At 45.1% G+C, this 19,898-nt stretch overlaps 1 protein-coding gene across 1 annotated transcript in view; it reads right to left on the minus strand.

The window, feature by feature from the left end:
• Positions 1 to 19,898, minus strand: part of LOC138451625 (uncharacterized) — a 221,763-nt gene that overhangs the window by 104,555 nt on the left and 97,310 nt on the right. The window contains exon 3 of the mRNA XM_069604918.1: positions 6,344 to 6,484. Within this exon, the coding sequence (XP_069461019.1) occupies positions 6,344 to 6,484 (141 nt within the window). The remainder of the gene's footprint in view (positions 1 to 6,343; positions 6,485 to 19,898) is intronic.

Genomic DNA, 19,898 nt, shown 5'->3' on the forward strand with positions numbered 1-19,898 from the left:
CTGGCACAACAATGCGTAAAGATCTTGTTGGAGTCACACACCATTTGCACATTGATTGAATGAAATTGTTTCCGGTTGCGGTACTGGACCTCCATGGCATGTGGGACAACCAATTCAACATGGGTGCAGTCGATGGCACCAATGCAACCCGGGATGCCGCCAAGTGCATGGAATCCCACTTTTGCGTTGGTAATCTCCTGGTACGTGCGTGGTAGTGTGATGTGGTCGTCGGCGTGCTTCAGGAGGGCATCGTGCACTTGGAAGAGTGTCCGTGAGAACAGTGGCTGTGAAATGCCATGCAACTGTCCGACTGTGTGCTGGTAGGTGCCTGTGGCCAGGAAGTGGAGTACAGACACCACCTTCAGTAGGGGTGGGATGGCGGTTGGGCTATCTATCATGCTCACGAGGTCAGCATGTGTCATGTCCACAATGGCGATTATGGTGTCCCGGTCCAAACGGTAGAGGGTGTGGATCTGCTCAGCAGTGAGGTTGAACGGATCAGCTCGGAGGCGTGGGATTGCGGGCCGCCTGCGTGGTGGTAGTGGCAGTGCTTGTGGGCCTTGCTGACCCTGCCTTGCCCTCCTCCTCCTCCTTCTCCTCCGTCTCCCCTGTGCGCCCGGTTGTTGTACCTGTTGTTGTTCGTCGTCTTCTTGTAGTTGTAGCACTTGCAGTGCTATCTGGTCCCCCAGGCCCAACATCGCTAGTCCTGCCGGTAGCATTTTGGAGTGGGAGTGGTTGTGGGAGGGGTTTGGGTCTGCTATATATGTGCTGTCGGCCTGTATGGCCTCCACCTGTGCTGATTGAATGAATCTGTGGCAGATGCAATCCCTTCTGGCCGAGCACGTCCCGCACGTAAGGCTGCATTTGGCCGCATGGCATCTTGGAATTGGAATCATGTATCAAATCCCGATGGCAGTGTGATGTACTTTGACTGATTTTCATGCTATGCTCCCATTGTTACACATGCTATAATTGCAGCCGCTTACATACCTGTGAAGAGTCAGTGGTATGTAGGGCTCGATCGATGGCCGACCCTCATGCAGCACAGTAACGTACTTCACCGACGGGCGTGGCGTCCCATTTGTGATTGCAGCCAGTTAGCATTATGACACACAGCCGCACTACATTGATGTAATTGTGAATGCAAGCGTTCACAGAAGCCTTTTCGACGTAATGTTGCAAGTGATGAATTCGAAGGCCAGCATTTTTGGTTTTGAAGTAGCGGCGAGGATACGCCCACAGGTCTGGCTGGAAATGTAACGTTCTATTGTAGAATGTCCTTGGGACATGGCCCATTACGAGCAAGCAATGAATGATATGAATTGAATGGGATGCGCAATAGCGTAGTGGACGATAAGGCAGGACGTTCCCAAATCCATCTTGCTTCACAACACTACAGATCCGGCCAGGAGCACAGTGGTTTTTGCAGACTGCATTACGCACAGACGCGATGGAAGTTTCACATATTATGTGAGTGAATATTCATGCGTTTTCATTGCGGGATGAGGGAATGATGAATGGATGCATGGACAGATGATTCCATTTAGGGTCTGCCATGTACATGGGTTTTTTGAATCACTCCCCTTCCCCTGCGCTATGTGATGCAAGGCTGCCATAGTGGGACTTACGTCTATCTGCCCTTGTCGGATCCTCCCTGTCTCGACGCGCCTTCATACACTTGTGTCTAGGCACGTTACTAATCCCATGTCATGGGTTCTATCTTGACGGACGCATGCACAGTAACCGACGTTGCCAATGGTGTATTTACCTCGATTGATTTCGTTATGAATCGATACTGATTTAGGGGTGTGTATATTCCTTTGGAGTGGGCTAGCATGCATATGGGTGTGGATTTGGTGTGTTGAATGAAGATTGTAATGCATCATGAGTCCCGTAATGCAATCGGTTAATTTGTGTTTCATTTGGGTGACAGGTATCTCCTGCCCTATTGCAGATGCCATCTGTACGCCACTCCTCCAGATGGGTTTTACTCTCGACACCTGCAGCTTCGGGTGAATCAGTGGAGCACCATTACGATCTTATGGGACGATCGCCAATGGGCCACATGCCCTTACGCTGTACTGGTGGCTAGGTGCAACATTTCGGCCTTTCAGCTCGACTAGTGCCTGCCTCATGGGACGGACCTGCGGTTCTTGCCGCTTCCATGTTGCCTTTTGGAACGTTGATGTAGGCCCTGTGTGCCATGATGGTACAGGGCGTCACACAAGTGGAAGCTGGTCAATTATTGCAGATGCAGCCCTCGGTGATGATGGATGTTTTGGTGTTATTTTGCAAATTGCTGTGAGGCCTTTGTCATTTGGATGTGCATTTAAATTGTATTCCGATATTTGGCGTGTTGCGTTATTCTTTGCAGGTGATGTGGCGATTTTCGATTTGTGGCGGTATGTATTGCGAGATGATCTGCATTGTGTTCCGCCTTCTGAGTTGAGTTGTGTGGTACAGTACTGGCCGCGTTTGCCTACGTAGCACAGTATGGTCATGGATAGGGGCTGCCATTGTGACTGTTTACATGATGTGCTGTTCAGGGGCGGGGGATTGGCTTTTGGCCGACTGGTGCCTGTCAGCCAGGTCGATTGGTGGAATGATGGGATGTTCAGAATGTGGCTGGTCACAGGTGCCTGTGTTTGCGTGCGTTTGTTGGAGGGGGACTGGGGTCATGTCCATTGGAATAGCTTCTGTATTCATGCCATCTGTGCCCTGCAGCTCCCATCGGCCCCTCTTGGGATGAGCCTGGCTGCTCAGTCACTCTGCCAACTTGTGTGGTACATGCTTCTGCTGATGGTTGGTTTGTTTACTGGCAAGAGTACAGGGCTGGTGCAATCCCCCTCAGGATGCTGTTTTGGATGTTGCCTTGCGCTGGTGGCAAGCGATGGGGGACTACTGTTGTTTTGTGTCATGTGTTCTTGATTTTCATTTTGATGTATTGTACCTTCACATGCCTGTGCTGCATCAGTACGGCTATGGTGACATGCCGTACATGGATGCCCACTCACGGGGCGCTTTGAGCCCCTGCATGCATTTCTACGTTGGCATGCATGGGTGAATTGTAGATTTCACTGGTTGCATAGTGTGAGTACATTGCGCCTGCCAGGAGTTGTGCAATGTGGCCAGGGAGTGGAGTTCAGGCACTCAGTGGGCCATTTACGGTTGGTTCACGATGCCGTATTTCTCGCCATGGCGGAATGGTACTTTACGACGTGCTTGATGGCGTTCAGTACATGTCCGCTAGGGTCAGAATTCGCGTACCGTTGCGCCATGGCGGTGATTCCGGTTTTGCAAGGCGCGCGTGCGCGTACTTGGTGCAGTTAGCGTTGCCGTTCACTGCGGTGTCGCTAATGGCATCGTACTTTACGGTGACGGGTCATAATCGCAACGAGCGGTGTTCGATGGCGGTATTGCATTTCCGCCATCATTTTTCCATTTCCGCCAGGGTCGTAATGAGGGCCAATGTGCAAAAGCTTTGTCTCTGGATGTAAAAATTAAGATAGAAGGAGAGATGTGGTCTACAGAATATTGCAAGCAATCTGACCTGGAAATCTGGGCACCAGCTCTGGCATTTCCATTTGACCATGTTATATGAGTCTCTGCACATCATTAGTTTGCTTTGCCTTCTTCCCCAATGCCATGTAAAAAGCTGCTCCAGATGTTCTCTACTTGTAGGCTTTATGAATCCGGTGTGAGGTAGTAGGGGCAGATCGGTGGCGCCCCACATATCTACTGATGAGCTCTGGTGCAAATATTTGTGAATCAGGCCCAAACTCCTACCTTTGACATAATTGTCCACCCTGGTTTTGTTTGTCCCTCTTCGTTCTCCAACAACTATTTCTGTGGGCATACCCAATTGATGGTCACACCATCAGGGCTGTCCTTGTTCCTTGATCTTCTCAGCAACTACCCTGTGAGCTCTCCCCACACACAATGTATTTGCATTGTCATTTTGGAACTGCAAACTCCCATCCCGCTGTGCACAGTCCAGAGGTACATCGCATTGGTCTGTACACATTAAAAAAAAAGACATCAGGGGTCATTACGAAGTTGGAGCTAAGGGATTACCGGCACCTGGTAAGGGTGCCGATGCCGTTAATCCCTTACCTCCGTATTCCGAGTTCCCTTTGCGGGTCCTTCCTTACCTCCTGCTTTTAGCAGGAGTTAAGTACAGGACCCGCAAAGGTTCCTCTGAGGCAATTACGGTACTGTAATTTACGGTGCCGTAATTACCTCCTTCCCCATTCCCAATGAGCCCTATGGGGCAGAAATGGGAATGGGGAAGGGAAAAGGGAGAATGGGGAATTACCGGTCCCTCCAACCCTGGAATGGACCGGTAATTACTCCATTCACCATGCCGGATTTGGGACGGTTTCGGAAACATCATGGTCTGTCTTGTGACCTTATATCCAAATCAGACTTTTGAGTTCTGAAAATCAAGGGCGTTATTGAACTCCTGTTGTAAATGTGATTGATTTAAGAGTGACACATACAAGTAATACCACTTACAAAGCAGCTCCCTTTCCTAATCGCTCACCTGTAACATTTAATTGATTTCTGTGTTTATGTTTTACAAGGGGTGAGCTAGCAGAAAGAAAAAGGTTTTATATTTCACCAAAGTTGCTATCATTATTTGTAGGCATTGTGGGCAGACAGTGGCAGATACTACTTTTTTCAGCAAGTCGTGGCTGAACCAGTGGGTCAGGGATACAAGCATTGTAAACTAACAGTTACACAGTTAAATAAAAAAAACAGGCATTGGCAATGCCAAGATTTTGTGGTTTTCAGACTTGTTCCCCCAGTCATATATTTTTAGCATTAGAGCTGTTATATATTACAGTGTTCTACAAATCATCCCAGCAACATAAATGGCATTGTAGTTCCGGTATGTAGCTTGTCTTTAACACACAAAACAACCATTCCATATTACTACTGATCTTTACCTTTCCTATACAAAACAGGTGACAAGCTAAGATGCTTTATTCAGGTCTTTGTCCTGAAATGCCGTATTGTTTAGAAAAACAAGTCAATGATGTCACGCTTGGTTAAGAGGTTTCTGTTACACCAGAGCCTGTTTGATATCTGCACTTAACTAATTCTCTTTCAGAGGAATAGTTTTTCAGCCCTAAATGGTTGTCCTAAATTGCCTCAATGTAACAGGAATGGATGTGTGCAGCAGCTGAATGTCTGATTGTGACCCATAACTTTCCAGACAGCTGTGTTTGCAGGAAGAAAGGGCTATTTAAAATCACATTAATAACCTCAATAATGTGGCATAAATTAGATGAGAGAGCTTGTTCTATTTCTCATTGTATATACTTATATAGGCATATTATTTTTTATTGTATCAGTGGTTTAAAATAAACCTTTTACAAAAAAAAGACAATAATCCATAAGAAATTACATCCTAAAATGAACATATATTACAGGTGAAAAACACGTTGCAGAATTATTACACATGAACTAATCATAGAACCTTAAAAAATTCACATGACAAATAATTAAAAGGTGTTTTAGTGTCCCTATTTCTGTAGCATTATTCCAAAATGTACACACTACATTTTGACAGGGATTCTCATTTCCGATACCCTGAACTTGAGATAAGGAAGCAAATTAAACCGAAATCTCATGAAATTGGACCTCTAGATCGCATTTGGGAATGTCTCCAGGTACGGAGCTGCCCTTCCGAATTTGTTTATATTCTTGGGCTATGGAACAATGTGTATTTCTAAGTCTTTTTAGAGTTTTCAAGCCAGTCCCTCTGCCAAATTAAAGTATGCATGCATATATATATGTGAGCCAATATTAAAAATGGAACTGTAAATAATAAGTTCTGACATTTAACCCTGAAGTGCACCATAATTCGATCAAAAATCGCCTCAAACATTGGCCACCTAGGTGTTGCCCCAATCATCTGTTCAACCACCACAGCCCACCCACCACATGAACTGCCGCATATGGAATGGTTTAGGAAAGCCCCCGAGTGTATATATTGATTTATTTTGACATTTGCAGAGCGTACTTGGCCCTAAGGCATCTGGGAGCTGTGATTCTTATGAACGGTAGAAAGCGAGTACAGGAGTGTCACTTATCCATTGATGTTACATTTGATATTGTAATACATATTACAGCAAGATGTATATATATATCGTTTAATAATGCTATCTAGTGGTGTCCTTTTTGGTTAAGATATCTCAGGTGGTACAGTACAAGTTAATGCCTACATAACAGTACAGATCGGCTAAAACAAGTAGCTGAATGAAGCATAAGTCTACCGAGAAGGGTAAGAGGCTTAAAGCTCCTTCATGGTTGCCGGTAAAGCTGTGGAGTTACTCACCATCATCCTGTGAGCCCTTGCAGTGGGCATAGCAAATCAGACAGCAGGCTATCAGCGCGAAGAACAGCAGAGTGCCAAGAAATCCACCCACCACAGTCCCGACCATGAAGACAGTTTCAGTCACCGCTACCGGTTTGGATGCTAGAGAAAATAAAAAGTGCTCAACATCCGGGGACTGCATACTTTCATGACATATACAAGCTATTTCAGGGATTTGTGCTAACTTTAAAATAATAACCATGCATTTCAGTAGGATAAGTAGCAATAGAAGTAGTTTTAGTTGTGATATACGTGTATTCAGGATAATATTGGGCCTCATTACGACCCAGGCGGAAAACCATGGTGCTAATAGCACCATGGACCATGCCGGTAACTTACCGACTCCGCCATGGAGAAAGGGGGAATTACCACCCCATTACAAGGTTGGCGGGGCGGTAATTCCCCCTTCCTCCATGGCCCTTCCCCATTCCCATTTTTGCCCCATAGGGCTCAATGGGAATGGGGAAGGCTCTAAGTACGGTACCGCAAATTGTGGTACCGTACTTAGCACCAAGGTCCCTTTGCGGGTCCCTACTTTAACAGCTGGTTTAGACCAGCCATTAAGGTCGGGTCCCGCAAATGGACCTCGTAATCAGGCGCTAATGGGTTAACGGCGCCGCAGCCTTTTACGGCGCTGTTAACCCATTAGCGCCAGGGTCGTAATGAGGCCCAATGTCTTAATATTCCACAAAACTGTGTACACTAAAGACATTTGCACAATAAACATTAACATCCCATAAAAGAAAATACTAACTAAAAGCTAAAACTATGGCCCTCATTACACGGAAGGCGGTGAGCCATGGCGCTATTAGCGCCATGGCTCATACAGGTAAAATACCGGCACCGCCTTGGCGGAAAGGGGATTTACCGCCCCATTCCAAGGTTGGAGGGGCGGTAAATCCCCCTTGTGCCATTGCCCTTCCCCATTCCCATTTCTGCCCCATAGGGCTCAATGGGAATGGGGAAGGCGCTAATTACGGCCAGTGGTCGAAGTGCACAAAAAGAAGTAGTGGAACTATGTTCACTGCTGGCCTGCACCCACTCCCCACAAACCCCATCATCGCGTTCCCTCCCACACACAATACACACCACCAAACACATGCACCTGCTGTTTAGGGGAACGTTCAGTGCAGTGCACTGAAAGGGTAAGTTTCAACTTCTTCCTACACTTTTATTTTAAAACAAAACCATGCTGGAACGGTTTCATTTTAAAATAAAAGTATAGGAGCTGTAAAAGGTAATTTAAAAAAGTAGAGGAGCACTGCTCCCGACCGCTCCCGCTCACTTCGACCACTGATTACGGCACCGCAATTTTGCGGTGCCGTAATTAGCTCCGAGGTCCCTTAGCGGGTTGGTTTTTAACGCCTGCAAAAAGCAGGCGTTAAAGCACCAACCCGCTAAGGGACCTCGTAGTAAGGCGGTAATGGTTAACGGTCACCGTTACCATTAACGGTGGCCGGTAACCATTACCGCCTTCCGTGTAATGAGGCCCTATGTCAAAAAAAAATACAATGGGCCTCATTACGAGGTAGGAGGTAGCCATGGTGCTATTAGCACCATGGCTACCCCCTTACCGCATTCCGGCGCCGGGTTCCCGAAATAGGGACTTACCGGGTCATTCCAACCTTGGAGGACCCGGTAAATCCCAATTCCGGGAACCATTCCCCATTCCCATTCGAGCCCCTATAGGGCTCAATGGGAATGGGGATGGAGCTAATAACGGTACCCCAATTTCCGGTACCGTTATTAGCTCTGAAGTCCCTTAACGGGTCCCTTCCATAACACCTGGTAAAACCAGGCATTAAGGAAGGGACCCGCTAAGGGACCTCGGAATAAAGTGGTAAGGGATTACCAGCACCGGTGCCCTTACCGGTGCCGGTAATCCCTTACCACCTACCTCGTAATGAGGCATCTTAATAAATAGACCAATTCATCAGTTTGCAAAGAAACTAATAAATACCATGTTATTTATTGTGATTTGGTTGCAAAATTAAACCATTCACAAATACCAGACATGTACAATGATAAATATAAGTAATAATACGTTAATACATAGTTTAAACACATCATATCATACAAGTAGAAGATTCATAAAACATCAATCTAAAATGCTATTAGTTCAACTCACATAATTATAAGAGTAACAGCAAGGTCTGAGAAACATAATGTTATACTGGTTAGAAGTTTATCAGTAAATACAAATTTGCACTAGGTCGTAGATGGCAGTCAAAAATCTATAAAGTGCCAATAGGAATGCAATACTACCACCTTCCATCATCCTAGACCACAGAGATTCGGAAGCTTGGTCAAACTGATGATAAACAAAAGTTAAATTGTGGTGTTTGGCGCTGCAGGTGTTCGACACGGCAAGCACCCAGACCATCATTGGCCAAATTGGAGGCAATTTCCTGAAGCCTGAAATTCTCGAGCGGAAGCTGCCAGCGATCCATCTGATCCAGCCTGTGCAGATTCCCCAACTTGTGACAATTTCTGTCCACCCCACTGCCCCTGGTTTAGGAAGCAGAGCGAACGGGAAGAGTGTGTCATCACATCTAACTGGTGGAACACTGGATTGAAAGTAAGGGTATTGAAAATAGGGCGGGGTAGGATGCTGCCTGTCCAAATGGAGGTGTCAAAGCACTCGCCCACTTCCTCGTATCGCCACTCCTTTTTTTGTAAACAGCTCGCCTCCCAATCCATTACACAGGATGACCGTGAACCTATATCCACGCGCAAGATATTAGTTGTGAAAAGAACTTGGGTGACCCTTCCACTGAGCTGTTGTAGGGAATGTACACCCGGCATTGACTCTGTTCCTAGGGAACAATTAAGAGGGATGCTCAACTAAACAGGGAGGCTAGCACCCTGATAAAAGAGATTTACCCTTTCCTGGGGGCTAACTAGGATACTTTGAGAGGGGTAACACCTGTAACAGATGACCACCATGTGGGGGAGGTCAGCCAGTAATCCCAGCAATCTGGGAGGCCCACTTGTTCCGCACCTTGAGGAACGCTCCATAGCTGAAACCGGGGAAGAACTAGTTATAGATGAAAGCTCCTTCATTATTGCCGGTAAACCTGTTTGCATGGACAGTTGCATGGATATTGCTAAAGCCAAAACTAAAGTCTCTGCTAGCGGAAACGGCCTTCCGTTTCAAACCCTAGTTGAAAATTCCCTGGATGGTGTCTTTTGTGCCCCTCTATGAGTCCCGACCGTGCCTACTTTTCATTGCCTATCAGATCTGATAAACTTTGGGGTGGAGAAATCTCCAGTAGCAGTGACGAATGATGCTACATCTGCCCGCTGGGGTGGGGGGAGGGGGGCGTTACTAAGGCATTCTCCTGTGAACATCTGTCGGACCCCTGATTCCCTGCCTGTGTTCGGTTCCTTCAAAGACGACTCTTCGTCCACTCCTGCATCACGCCCCTTGGACCCAATGGACACAGAGATATATGCGGTAATTAAAGTCAAGTCCTCTCACAGTCTCACCTGTAGCATCTGGAGTGAGAATTCATTGTCCATGTGCTCAGGTTCTAGCTCTTTCCTCCGATTAACCCCAATTAGGGCTCCTAAGTCAACCAACTAAGGTGTCCAAGGCACTGAACCTACCACTGAATACTCAACCAAGGAGGTCCATATTGCCCGGGGATGTAACTGTGAACGGGTGCTTTCCAAACTGGCAGCTACAAAAAAAACTGCTACTAAGGGGAGAGGAGGAGGGGATACCCAGTGCAAGCCTTCTAGTGTCTTGTTTGCTGTCACATAACCCCACAACACATCCCTGGAATATCCTATTAAGACACACCTGGCCTGGTGACTCTTGAGGCTATGGCTCATAGCCATAATTATGATCAAGTGAGACCCCTTTGGGCCATTGCCCCATGTGAGCCTAATGCCCACATTCATATGATGCAGTCCCTGACTGAGAAGTTGCACAATCTGCCTACTAAGGCCCCTAGACCTCATGCAAAGCCCATTGCTCTAGAGGCCCGTGAGTGATGCACAATGGAAGTTTAATACCTCAGCATGAAGGAATCAAGAGCATGCAGATGTTGCCCCAAGGGGAGCATGCTTAAAAGTCACGATCATGGGGGACTAAGAAGTGCAACCGTTTTTTCTCCATAGGGTACCCAAATTGCCAGCTAACAATCGAAAACCAACAAACACTCTTTTAAACAAATGCTTACATTGGTTTCGCTTTGTTGGGGGCTGTGCTTTTGTTTCCAGGGAAGCCTTGGCGGGCTGCTACAGATCGCCTAGCGAGGGTGATAATCCCTATGTCTCTGTAAAACTGGACTTTTGGGACCAGAGAATGGCCAAGGATGTCTGGGAATATCGGGTAGCCATGGTCGGATTGCCAATAGTGGGATTGTAATCAGCCCGAACCCCTACTCAGGCGCTGTCGGCCCACCGGGAAGATCTCCAACTGGCCCAAACCTTACACACTTGGGGACAAGGGACCTGTAGTGGGTTTGGGCCTTTGGAGCCTCGAACTGCGCCTTAACTGCAAACACGGGATTCCCCCCGCTTGTGCATTACAGTGCCTCAGTGAGCCTTTAGCCACTGTTCTTCACTCTTTATTTCTTTCGACGCAATGATACGTTATGGAATTTAAGTAAATGTTTTGGGTTAGGGTGTACTTTAATGGCCTGACGGCCGAATAAAGTTATGTGATAATGATGATGAATAAACAAAAGGGCTAAAGTGCAATTGCCCGATTTGACCAGTTTTTTCACAATGTAGAACTATATGTTTAAGTGTTTCTACTTGATTAGGGTTTTTACACAATCTACAGGTCATGGCAGGTCTATCAAATCCAAGTCTGGGGCGACACACTCAAGAGTAGGGAGCTGGTTCATCTTGAACCGGATATAAACATTACATGGCTGATTGCATGGAAAGAGACACATATAATTAGGTAGATGTTCCCGTTTCCCTGCAAATTTTGCGTACTCTGATTAAAGTGTGTAATTACCTAACTGCTCAAATTTAACCCCCAGTCTAAAGTGTAGGGTTTTTTATTTGGTTTGTATGGGGTCCCAATTAATTCCTCTCGATTTGACCCTATCATGTTCAGGAGGACACGCATGTTTTCTCTACAATTGCTAAGAGAAGGGATTGTCGCATCATTTAAAGCTATATTAAGATCTAGAAACAAGGAATTAAGAGGGGGCTCATCTTAATATAAAAAAAAAAAAAATCTTCCATAAAACAACAGTGCCAAGGGAGATGAAACCCAGTTGGTGTCTTAAAACACAGTTCAGAATTAAGGAGGCTAAACCAAGTACTTTTTTCCAAATTCATCCTTGAATAAAATCTAGCAGGACTTTCACGATTACCAAGATGATATACATACCATACATTATAGAAGGTACTATTTTTATCAGATAAAACGTAAGTACTGGGATGACTGATAACCTGGGATGACTGATAACCTGCCTCCACGACCTTGCTCCCCCTTACCTTGTCCAGAGGATCTCACGACCCACCTCTGCCAGGCCCGCTCGATCTGCCTACACTAACCTGATTTCTACACCAAGACCTGCAGAGTACGTGCAGGTGGCTCTAGCTTCCCAGCTCTAGCAGCTTCACATGGAACGCCCTACCCACCCACCTCAGGGGGATTGACTCTCACCTAGCCTTCCGCAAAGCCTTAAAAACCAGGCTGTTTGTCTAAACCCTCCTGCCATGATCGCTTCCTGCCATGATCGCTTCAGACATACGAATGTCATATGTAACCTCTTTCCGCTTTTTATCTCTGTAACTAAGTAGCTATGTTTCTATGTCTACACAATCTTGCTTGCATACACCTTCATGTAACAGCACCTCGATGTCTATGGGCTGCAGTGCGCTCTACAAATGTAAAAAATAAAATAAATAAATATACACTTCTCATTTAGGCTATAATGGGCTGCGTCCTTGCTATCAGTCACTATCTTATTGAAGACATTGAGGTATTGTTGGAGACAAAAAAACACAGGTATCTAATACAAGAAACTCTTTCTAGCTTAGAAGACCTGACTGACCAGTTCATTGTTATCAGTTTCCTCTTGGTAGTAAAAACAATGGGCCCGATTCATGGAATTATTTGCGTGGAAAATCGGGGACTTGTGCGCCATTCTGCATGTGAAACCCTGTTCGATGATTCATGGAATCGACTGCGTGGTACTTTTTCATAACATGCAGAGAATTTGCGCAGGCTTGACATGTCTCTGCAAGCGGTCAAGTGCCTTGGGTGAGACACCATGCAATGTGGGCGAGGTCTGGGCAGAGGGCAGAGTAGAGGGCGTACCTCAGAAAATGAGGAAGAACAAGGGAAAAAGTGGGTGTTACGAGGGACTGGCCGAAGGCAGTCCATAGTATGCCCACAAATGCGCATGACAATGCGTATTCATGGATGTGACCACGCAACCTCTCGCCTGTGAAATGTCCATGCAAATCCCTCCATCTGTCTGTCACCCAAAGGCAGGCAAAAGAACACTTGCAGAAAGGAATCGCAGAAAATAGGTGGGCTTGCACGTCGAATTTAGGGGTGCGTGTAGACAGCCGGGGATCCAATAGGACATAGGAATGCACATATGCAGTGTAGTGTGGCGCTGGAGCAGTTTTCGGGGGTTCGCACAATGCGTACTACCTGAGTTACGATAAATCATACGCATGTTGTCGGGGTGCCAGTAACAGTTACTGCTCCCCGAGATGCAGGCCTGCTTGTGGGGGACCCCATGCATTGTTTGAAGGGTGTGTGTATTCTCACCCCGGGGAGCACGCAAAAGAAGCTGTTTGTGCTGTTTTTGCTTTGCGTGGGGTTGTGCAAGGGCCGTTCCTGCTGCAACTTGCATATACAGTTACTTTGTGCCAATAATTCCATGCAGGGCACTCATTTTTTAGTCTGCATGCAGGCTTGCATAGTGCCATTCTCAGCACGATTCCTTTGTGGGACAGATGCGCACTTTTCCATGAATCTGGGCCAATAACTTTATATTTAGACCCATTCACTGACAGATTGTTAGCAGTAGCATAGTTAGCAAAATTAGTTTGTTTCCTTTGTAGGCCAATCAGTGTCGGGTCAAAAAACTAAAAATCATCTGCAAATGCTAGCAAATTTAATTTCATGGCCGCTAATTTAATTGGATATTCATTCACTGAACCCATAGGCTGTCAATGTCAGCAGTATACAAGTTAAAGAGTAATGGAGCAAGGATCAGCCTTGCCTAAGCCCTGTGAAAGTTTATATAGGACTAGACAAAAGACAGTTATTAATCTTCCTATAGGTGTTTCAATGCAACAAAGACAGAGGTTTAACCAGAGGACGTTTGTAAGGTGCCTATCTGAAAAAATGTGTTTCAAGGTGCCACAAGACAAAAAAAGGGGGGCAAGGGTTAAAGATACAATAACGGTCCTAGTAGGCCTTGTGACATTCGGATCATGCAAGTTCAGAGAAGTGCGAGGGAGGGAGGGGGTGGAGGTAGTACCAGTCTGGGTCAAAACAAGTGCTAAGGTGGGAAGGAAAAGGGTGAGGTGGCAAGTGCTAAGGTGGGTGCTAACAAATTCTATGGATAGGTTATATAGAATCTTTGACCAGAACTCAGAATTGGCCTTAATAGTTAGGGGAGACTGGTGATCAGGACCCACAGCATGAGATGACTTTTACTGCAGATTATTTCCTGTCAATGTCGAAGGAGTTATATTTGAATACCATAGGGGCTACATTAGATATGTCTACAGCCAATTCATCTGATAGCTTAGCAAAGGTCTTTTCATAATATGACACCCACTTTTTCTCTTGCATTACAAAGACATTGGGCCTCATTACAAGGAAGGCGGTAGGGGTTAACGGGGCTGGTAGAGCTGCAGGGCCCATCAACCCCCTACCACCTCATTACGATGTCCGCTCCTTGGACCCGCTAAGGACGCCTGGTTTTACCGGAAGTCCTAAGCGGGTCCCACGAGCAGCCCAGCATGCTAACAACGGGCCTGTTATTAACGGGCCCGTTGTTAGCATGCTCCCCATTCCGATTGAGCCCTACCAGGGCTGAAATGGCAATGGGGATGGACCGGGATCAGGTTCCTTGAATGGGGAAATATTGGGCCCTGCAAGTTTGGAATGGCCCGGTATTTCCCCATTCAGGGAACCTGGACCCGGTACCCGGAATGGGGGTAGCCATGCTTCAAAATGCAGCATGGTTACCTCCAGTGTCGTAATGAGGCCCATTGAGTGGAAAGCCCGTATTAGACACAGACTTCGTTAAATTCCAGAACACAGACACGTTTACATTTCCAAGATACATGATATTGTTTTGGCTGTCACTTATACTTAATTGGATCTCTAATCTTTTGGTTAAATTCCTGTACTGTTGACAAATCATCATCTTCACTGTAGAAACAACATGAGGATCTAGGAATTGCTAGTTAAGATTCTGTATTAGAGCCAGCGTATTTCCTTGTTGTGCTGTCAATCCTAGCATTGTATACATGCAGTTGGGTTTTCGTTACATAGCAGGTGTATTTGCCTGTTCATTGTTGCACGCATTTATCTATGGTTGCATTTAAGGTGGCTACCATAAACAACTCAGGATAGTCACAATAAACATGAGAATAGAATAAATAATTTATTTTCTGAGTAAATCTACTCAAAAGAGAATAGTTCCACTTAAGACTTGTAGCTCCCTTGTGAGCTTTAACTAATGCTAGAATGTGGGATGATTCAAGGCTTTTAATAGGTATATTAATATCAAATTTAACTAACGAGTGGTCACACAACCCGATACTATAGTTCAGATGGCATCAAGCTATTGGATACAAAACAGTGGTGTATCCAAGAGAAGACAGATGTTTTATTCCACGTATAACATTGTTGATTGATTGTACACCTTTCGGAATTAAAATATGAAAATCCCAGGATTCCTTATATTCACTCCAAGCTTTACCTCGATCAGATTTGTGGAATGAGGAAGAACGTGTATTGAAAGGTATCGTCACTTATGGCCAGGCCACCTGAGGGACACCCTCTAGGGCCTTTATTAGCTTCCCGTCAGAAGGTTTGGTAGCCCTCAATGATGACAAAGACAACATGGTCTCTTGCAATGATAGAATATCATAACCAAGAAATTCAGAGCTATTTTCAGACGCCTTTGCAATGTTTGCGTATCTACAGCTATTCCATGAACTCTTACAGCTTTTTTTTTATTGAAGACAACACTTTGGCCCATTCAGAATAGTATGTTTACTGATAGCCTCGGCTAACCATGACCAATCTTGTTGTGAATAGTCAACAAGATATATATAAGACTTCCGAGCATCAGCAACATCCCCCCCATAGGCATTGTTGAGGCATCCACAAGGTTAGAAGTGATCAAGTCACTGGGAAAAATCTCGAAGTCTCAGCATGTCAAAGCCCATAGACTTGTAAACATCAATCTGATCCAAAAAGAAATGCGCCACCAATGGGGAAAAGAAATGTTCCACCATCTATCGGCACCATAATCTGGAATCTCAATCAGATCAATGATCTCTCTGTTTCTTCTTTTGATGGGGAGATCATATCAATGATCTCGTCATTAACAGGAAATAAAGAAAGACATTTCCTGGATGACTTTGTTTTGTTCACGTTTAGATTAGGACGTTTTTTTCGAAATCTTCTTTAGTTGTTTGGCTTTCACCTTTTTCTGTTTACCCTGCCAGATAGAAATTGCGGGTAATGCGTTTTAGGCAGGTTTATCTACATTGATATCACTGGCCGGTAATTCTACGATATCTTGCAAGGATTGAAACAAGGTAGAAGAGGCACTCAAACTTGATGAAGGAGGTGGAATAACCACTAGAGCATGGGTTGCGCAAGTCACAGATATTTCCAGTTTGGTAGTATCAAAGATCAAGCACCTCTTAGAACAGTCTATATCCAGTGTTGCTAGATTACACCCCTTTAAGACATTTGAAGGATAGTCATCAGAAGAGTAGTATATTGATGAACAGAGTCCTTAATGTTGTCGTATAGCCTCATTATCGACTCTAATACCAAGTGTAGTGCTGAGATGAAGGGCCGAGCATGTCAATATTGGGAAGATTGTTAGGAACATTCTCTAATTGTGGATTATTGGGAGGATCAAAATCCGCTTGAGGAGGAGATGCCAAGTGACAAGAATTAAACTGAACCTTGTTAGAAATTACTCTGTTTTGCAGTGCCAGTATTTGAATCGTCGCTCATCTGTTGGCACATGGGTAGAAAAGAGTTGTCCAAGACAATTTAGTCCGAACAATTTAAGTTTAGCTCCATAGATGAATGAGGTAATAGATGTTGATTCTGTCTGAGGTTTCAAGTGGCAAAAATCTGGTATTTTAACCTACTTTTGTCTAGTCTGTATCACTGTTTCGTTGGTAGTAGCCACATCAGAATCATAGGCCACATCTGCGTGAGCATTTGTTGGAATCACAGTTGTGGAAAGAACGTCTTTTGTTTGGTTTGAGTCTGGCACAAGCTCCTGGGAGACAGCCTCACTAGAGGAATTGGAAACTGCAGAAAGGGGCTTTGGTGAGGTAGATGCAACAGTCGTAAGGTTAGCCATAGTAGAAGAGTTAGTAGCGTGTCTTGAGTTATACTTGGCAGCACGTGTCTGGGACATATGAAAAAGGATGCACCACAGTTGATTTATTTATTTATTTTTAGTATTTGTATAGCGCTCACAAATCCTGAGGCATCTTGGTGCTGAGGTTATATGTAGCCCAGAAGCAGACAAACACAGTGATGAATTTATACACGTACAAAGCTGTTACATACAGAATGACAGTGCATATTTCAGATAGCTGCTAGCAGGTTAAGTTGAGTTATGCAAACAGCCACGTTTTGAGGGATTTGCGGAAAGCCGAGTAGGATTCCTCTGCTTTTAGCGCAAAGTGGTGGAAATGTCATTGTTTGGCAGCAATGACTAGGAAGCTGGTGTATGGGGTTCTGGAAAGCCTTTTTGAGTGAGCCTTGGGAATTTCTGTGTCAGGTAACGTGGGGCAGAGTTTAATATACACCCATGAGTAATGTTAAGAGTCTTTAATGTGATTCTTTCACACATGGGGTGCCAGTGTACTGCTTTACAGGAAGCTGAGATGTGTTCGCATTTTGGCATGTTCATTTACGGCATGCAGGGCATTATTTTGGATGGTCGTTATGTTCTTTAAATTTTGCTCAGAGGTGCAGGAAAAGGTACATTACAGTAGTCCAATCTCGTGCCAGTCACTGCATGGGCGATCATCAGGCAACTGTTAGAGGAGAGGAATGGTCTGGTGGCATTAAGGAGTTTGGTTGAGTAGGCCTCTGAAGAGGAGGTTGCCATTACTTGGCGGTTTAGAGATAGTGTAGCATCTAGGTAGAAACCTAAGGTTTTAACTGTGGGTGAGACAGATATTTGGGTGCCATCAATGATGAAGGCTGTGTATGCCATGTCCAATGTTTTCTCGTAATTGAGGCAGAGGACATGGGTCACCATTCAGGATTAAATGGTGGAGTGCGTTGCATTCAGGGAGGCGGTATCTTTGGTATGGTTGGCAGAGAGAGGGAGGAGAATTTGCGTGTCATCACCATAGTTGGTATATGCTTTGCCTAGGGAGTCCAGGAGGTTGAAGAGTGGTTTAGTAAATATATTGTGCCATGACGACGAGACTCAAGACCCTTGGGGAAGTACACAACTGATAAGTGAGGGAGCAGCACTGGCTTTTTCAGAGAAAACCTTAATTAACCTGCTTTTTAGGAAGGAAGTGATCCATGAGGCCACTTCTGGGGAGAAGAAGGAAGCTGTAATAGGATGGTGGCATAGTATGTTGTGGTCGACTAAATTGAAGGCTGCAGATACCACTAGAAGGAGAAGTAGGAAAAGTTTGTCTTCATCCCTGATGTCGTCCACCTGGTTTTTGAAGTCCACGAGTACTGATTTTGGGTGGAAACCAGACTGACAGATTCCAAGGATGTGGTTTGCCTCTAAGTATTGTTGAATTTGAACAAATGCTGCTCTGTCGAGTATCTTTAACAGGAAGGGGACAGTGGTGATGGGCCGGTAGTTGTTAGGTATGGCTGGATCAAGAAAGTTTAGTTTTTAAGAGGGCTAGAAGCCATGCTTCTTTGAGGCTAGGAGGTGCTGAGTTGGTTGAGAAGGAGGAATTGATGAAGGCCGTGATAAATAGCGTCAATATTTCCACACAGTCTTTGATGAGGGGTCAGGGCAGGCATCCCCTTTGCACCTTGATGTTTTCAAACATTTTAAGATGTGTAAGGTATCCGGATTGGTAATTTTGCTGAACCTGAACAGGGGGCATCCTGGAATCTTGGACATGGGCAACAGCATGGCAGCATTCCACAGATGCATGTGTTTAAGGCTAGCTTGTTTGGCAAGTATTTTTTTCTGCAGCATGTCTATCTTTAGTAGCATATATTTCGACAAAAGGAAGGGCTTGTTCACACAATGGGGAATGAGAAGAATTGAGTTGCCATTGTTGTGTTTTGCTGATCAAATATTTGGCATTTCTCTGAATACTGTGAGGTGGAATGATTTTAACATGTATATGACTCTGTGATGTGTATATGTTTTTTAAACAATTGTCTGTATTACTTGTGCTGATAAGAGATTAATATATTAAAAATTATATTTTTTGGTAACACTGTTTTTGATGATCATTTAGAACACAGAATGCAGCCCATATTTGCTAAGTGGCTGTTGTGAGAAATTGCTATCTGAGGGTATATTTACTGTTTTATATAGATTGTTGTGTGTTCCTTCTTTTTGTCGAAATATATATTATATATCCCCACTTAGTACGAAGGAATATCACCAGAGTGTGGGGTTACCCCTGTAGAATATTATCTATCTTTAGTAACATGGCATTTTGTATGGCAGAGCACCAGGCAAGGTCTTTGATCAGAGAGGATACTGGGGTGGCCGGGACTTCCACTTCCCTAAGGCTGGCCAATAGCTCTCTGGTATCTGATTTGGCATTAGTTATTCTCTTGTTGAAGGTAAAGTCTTTGGTTTGGGTAATAGCTTGTTTTACTGTTTGGTGAAATTGGTGAAGTTCTGTTTTTTTCCAGCTGTTTTCAGCAAGTCTTTTTTAAGTTCTTAGCTCTGAGAGGTCCTGGGTGTACCAGGAATTACTGTGAGCTGCTGGTTTAACTTTTTTGGGCTCTAGAGGGGCAATGGTATCGACTGCGTGGGTTAGTGTTTTGGTATAGAGGTCGACTAGGATTTTAGGATCAGAAGTATCCAGTGGTTCTGGTTCAAGGTCCTCGTGGAAAGGTAACTTGCAAGAGCTGTGAGACAGAGATGGTGGTAGCATCTTGGAAGGAGGTTTGGCTTGCGAAATGAGATGGAGTGTGAAGGCAATGATGTGGTAGTCCGACCAGGGACAGGGAGTGTTAGACTTGACAGAGGTATGACAATTGAGGTCAGCTAGCCAATCCAGGGGACGCCCTTTGATGTGTGTGTGGTTGCCGATGCGCTGGGTGAAACCTAGGGCAGTTAGGGAGTTAGCTAGACATTTG

The sequence above is a fragment of the Ambystoma mexicanum genome, chromosome 1p, assembly GCF_040938575.1.
Source record: "Ambystoma mexicanum isolate Mex_15411 chromosome 1p, UKY_AmexF1_1, whole genome shotgun sequence".
NCBI lineage: Eukaryota > Metazoa > Chordata > Amphibia > Caudata > Ambystomatidae > Ambystoma > Ambystoma mexicanum.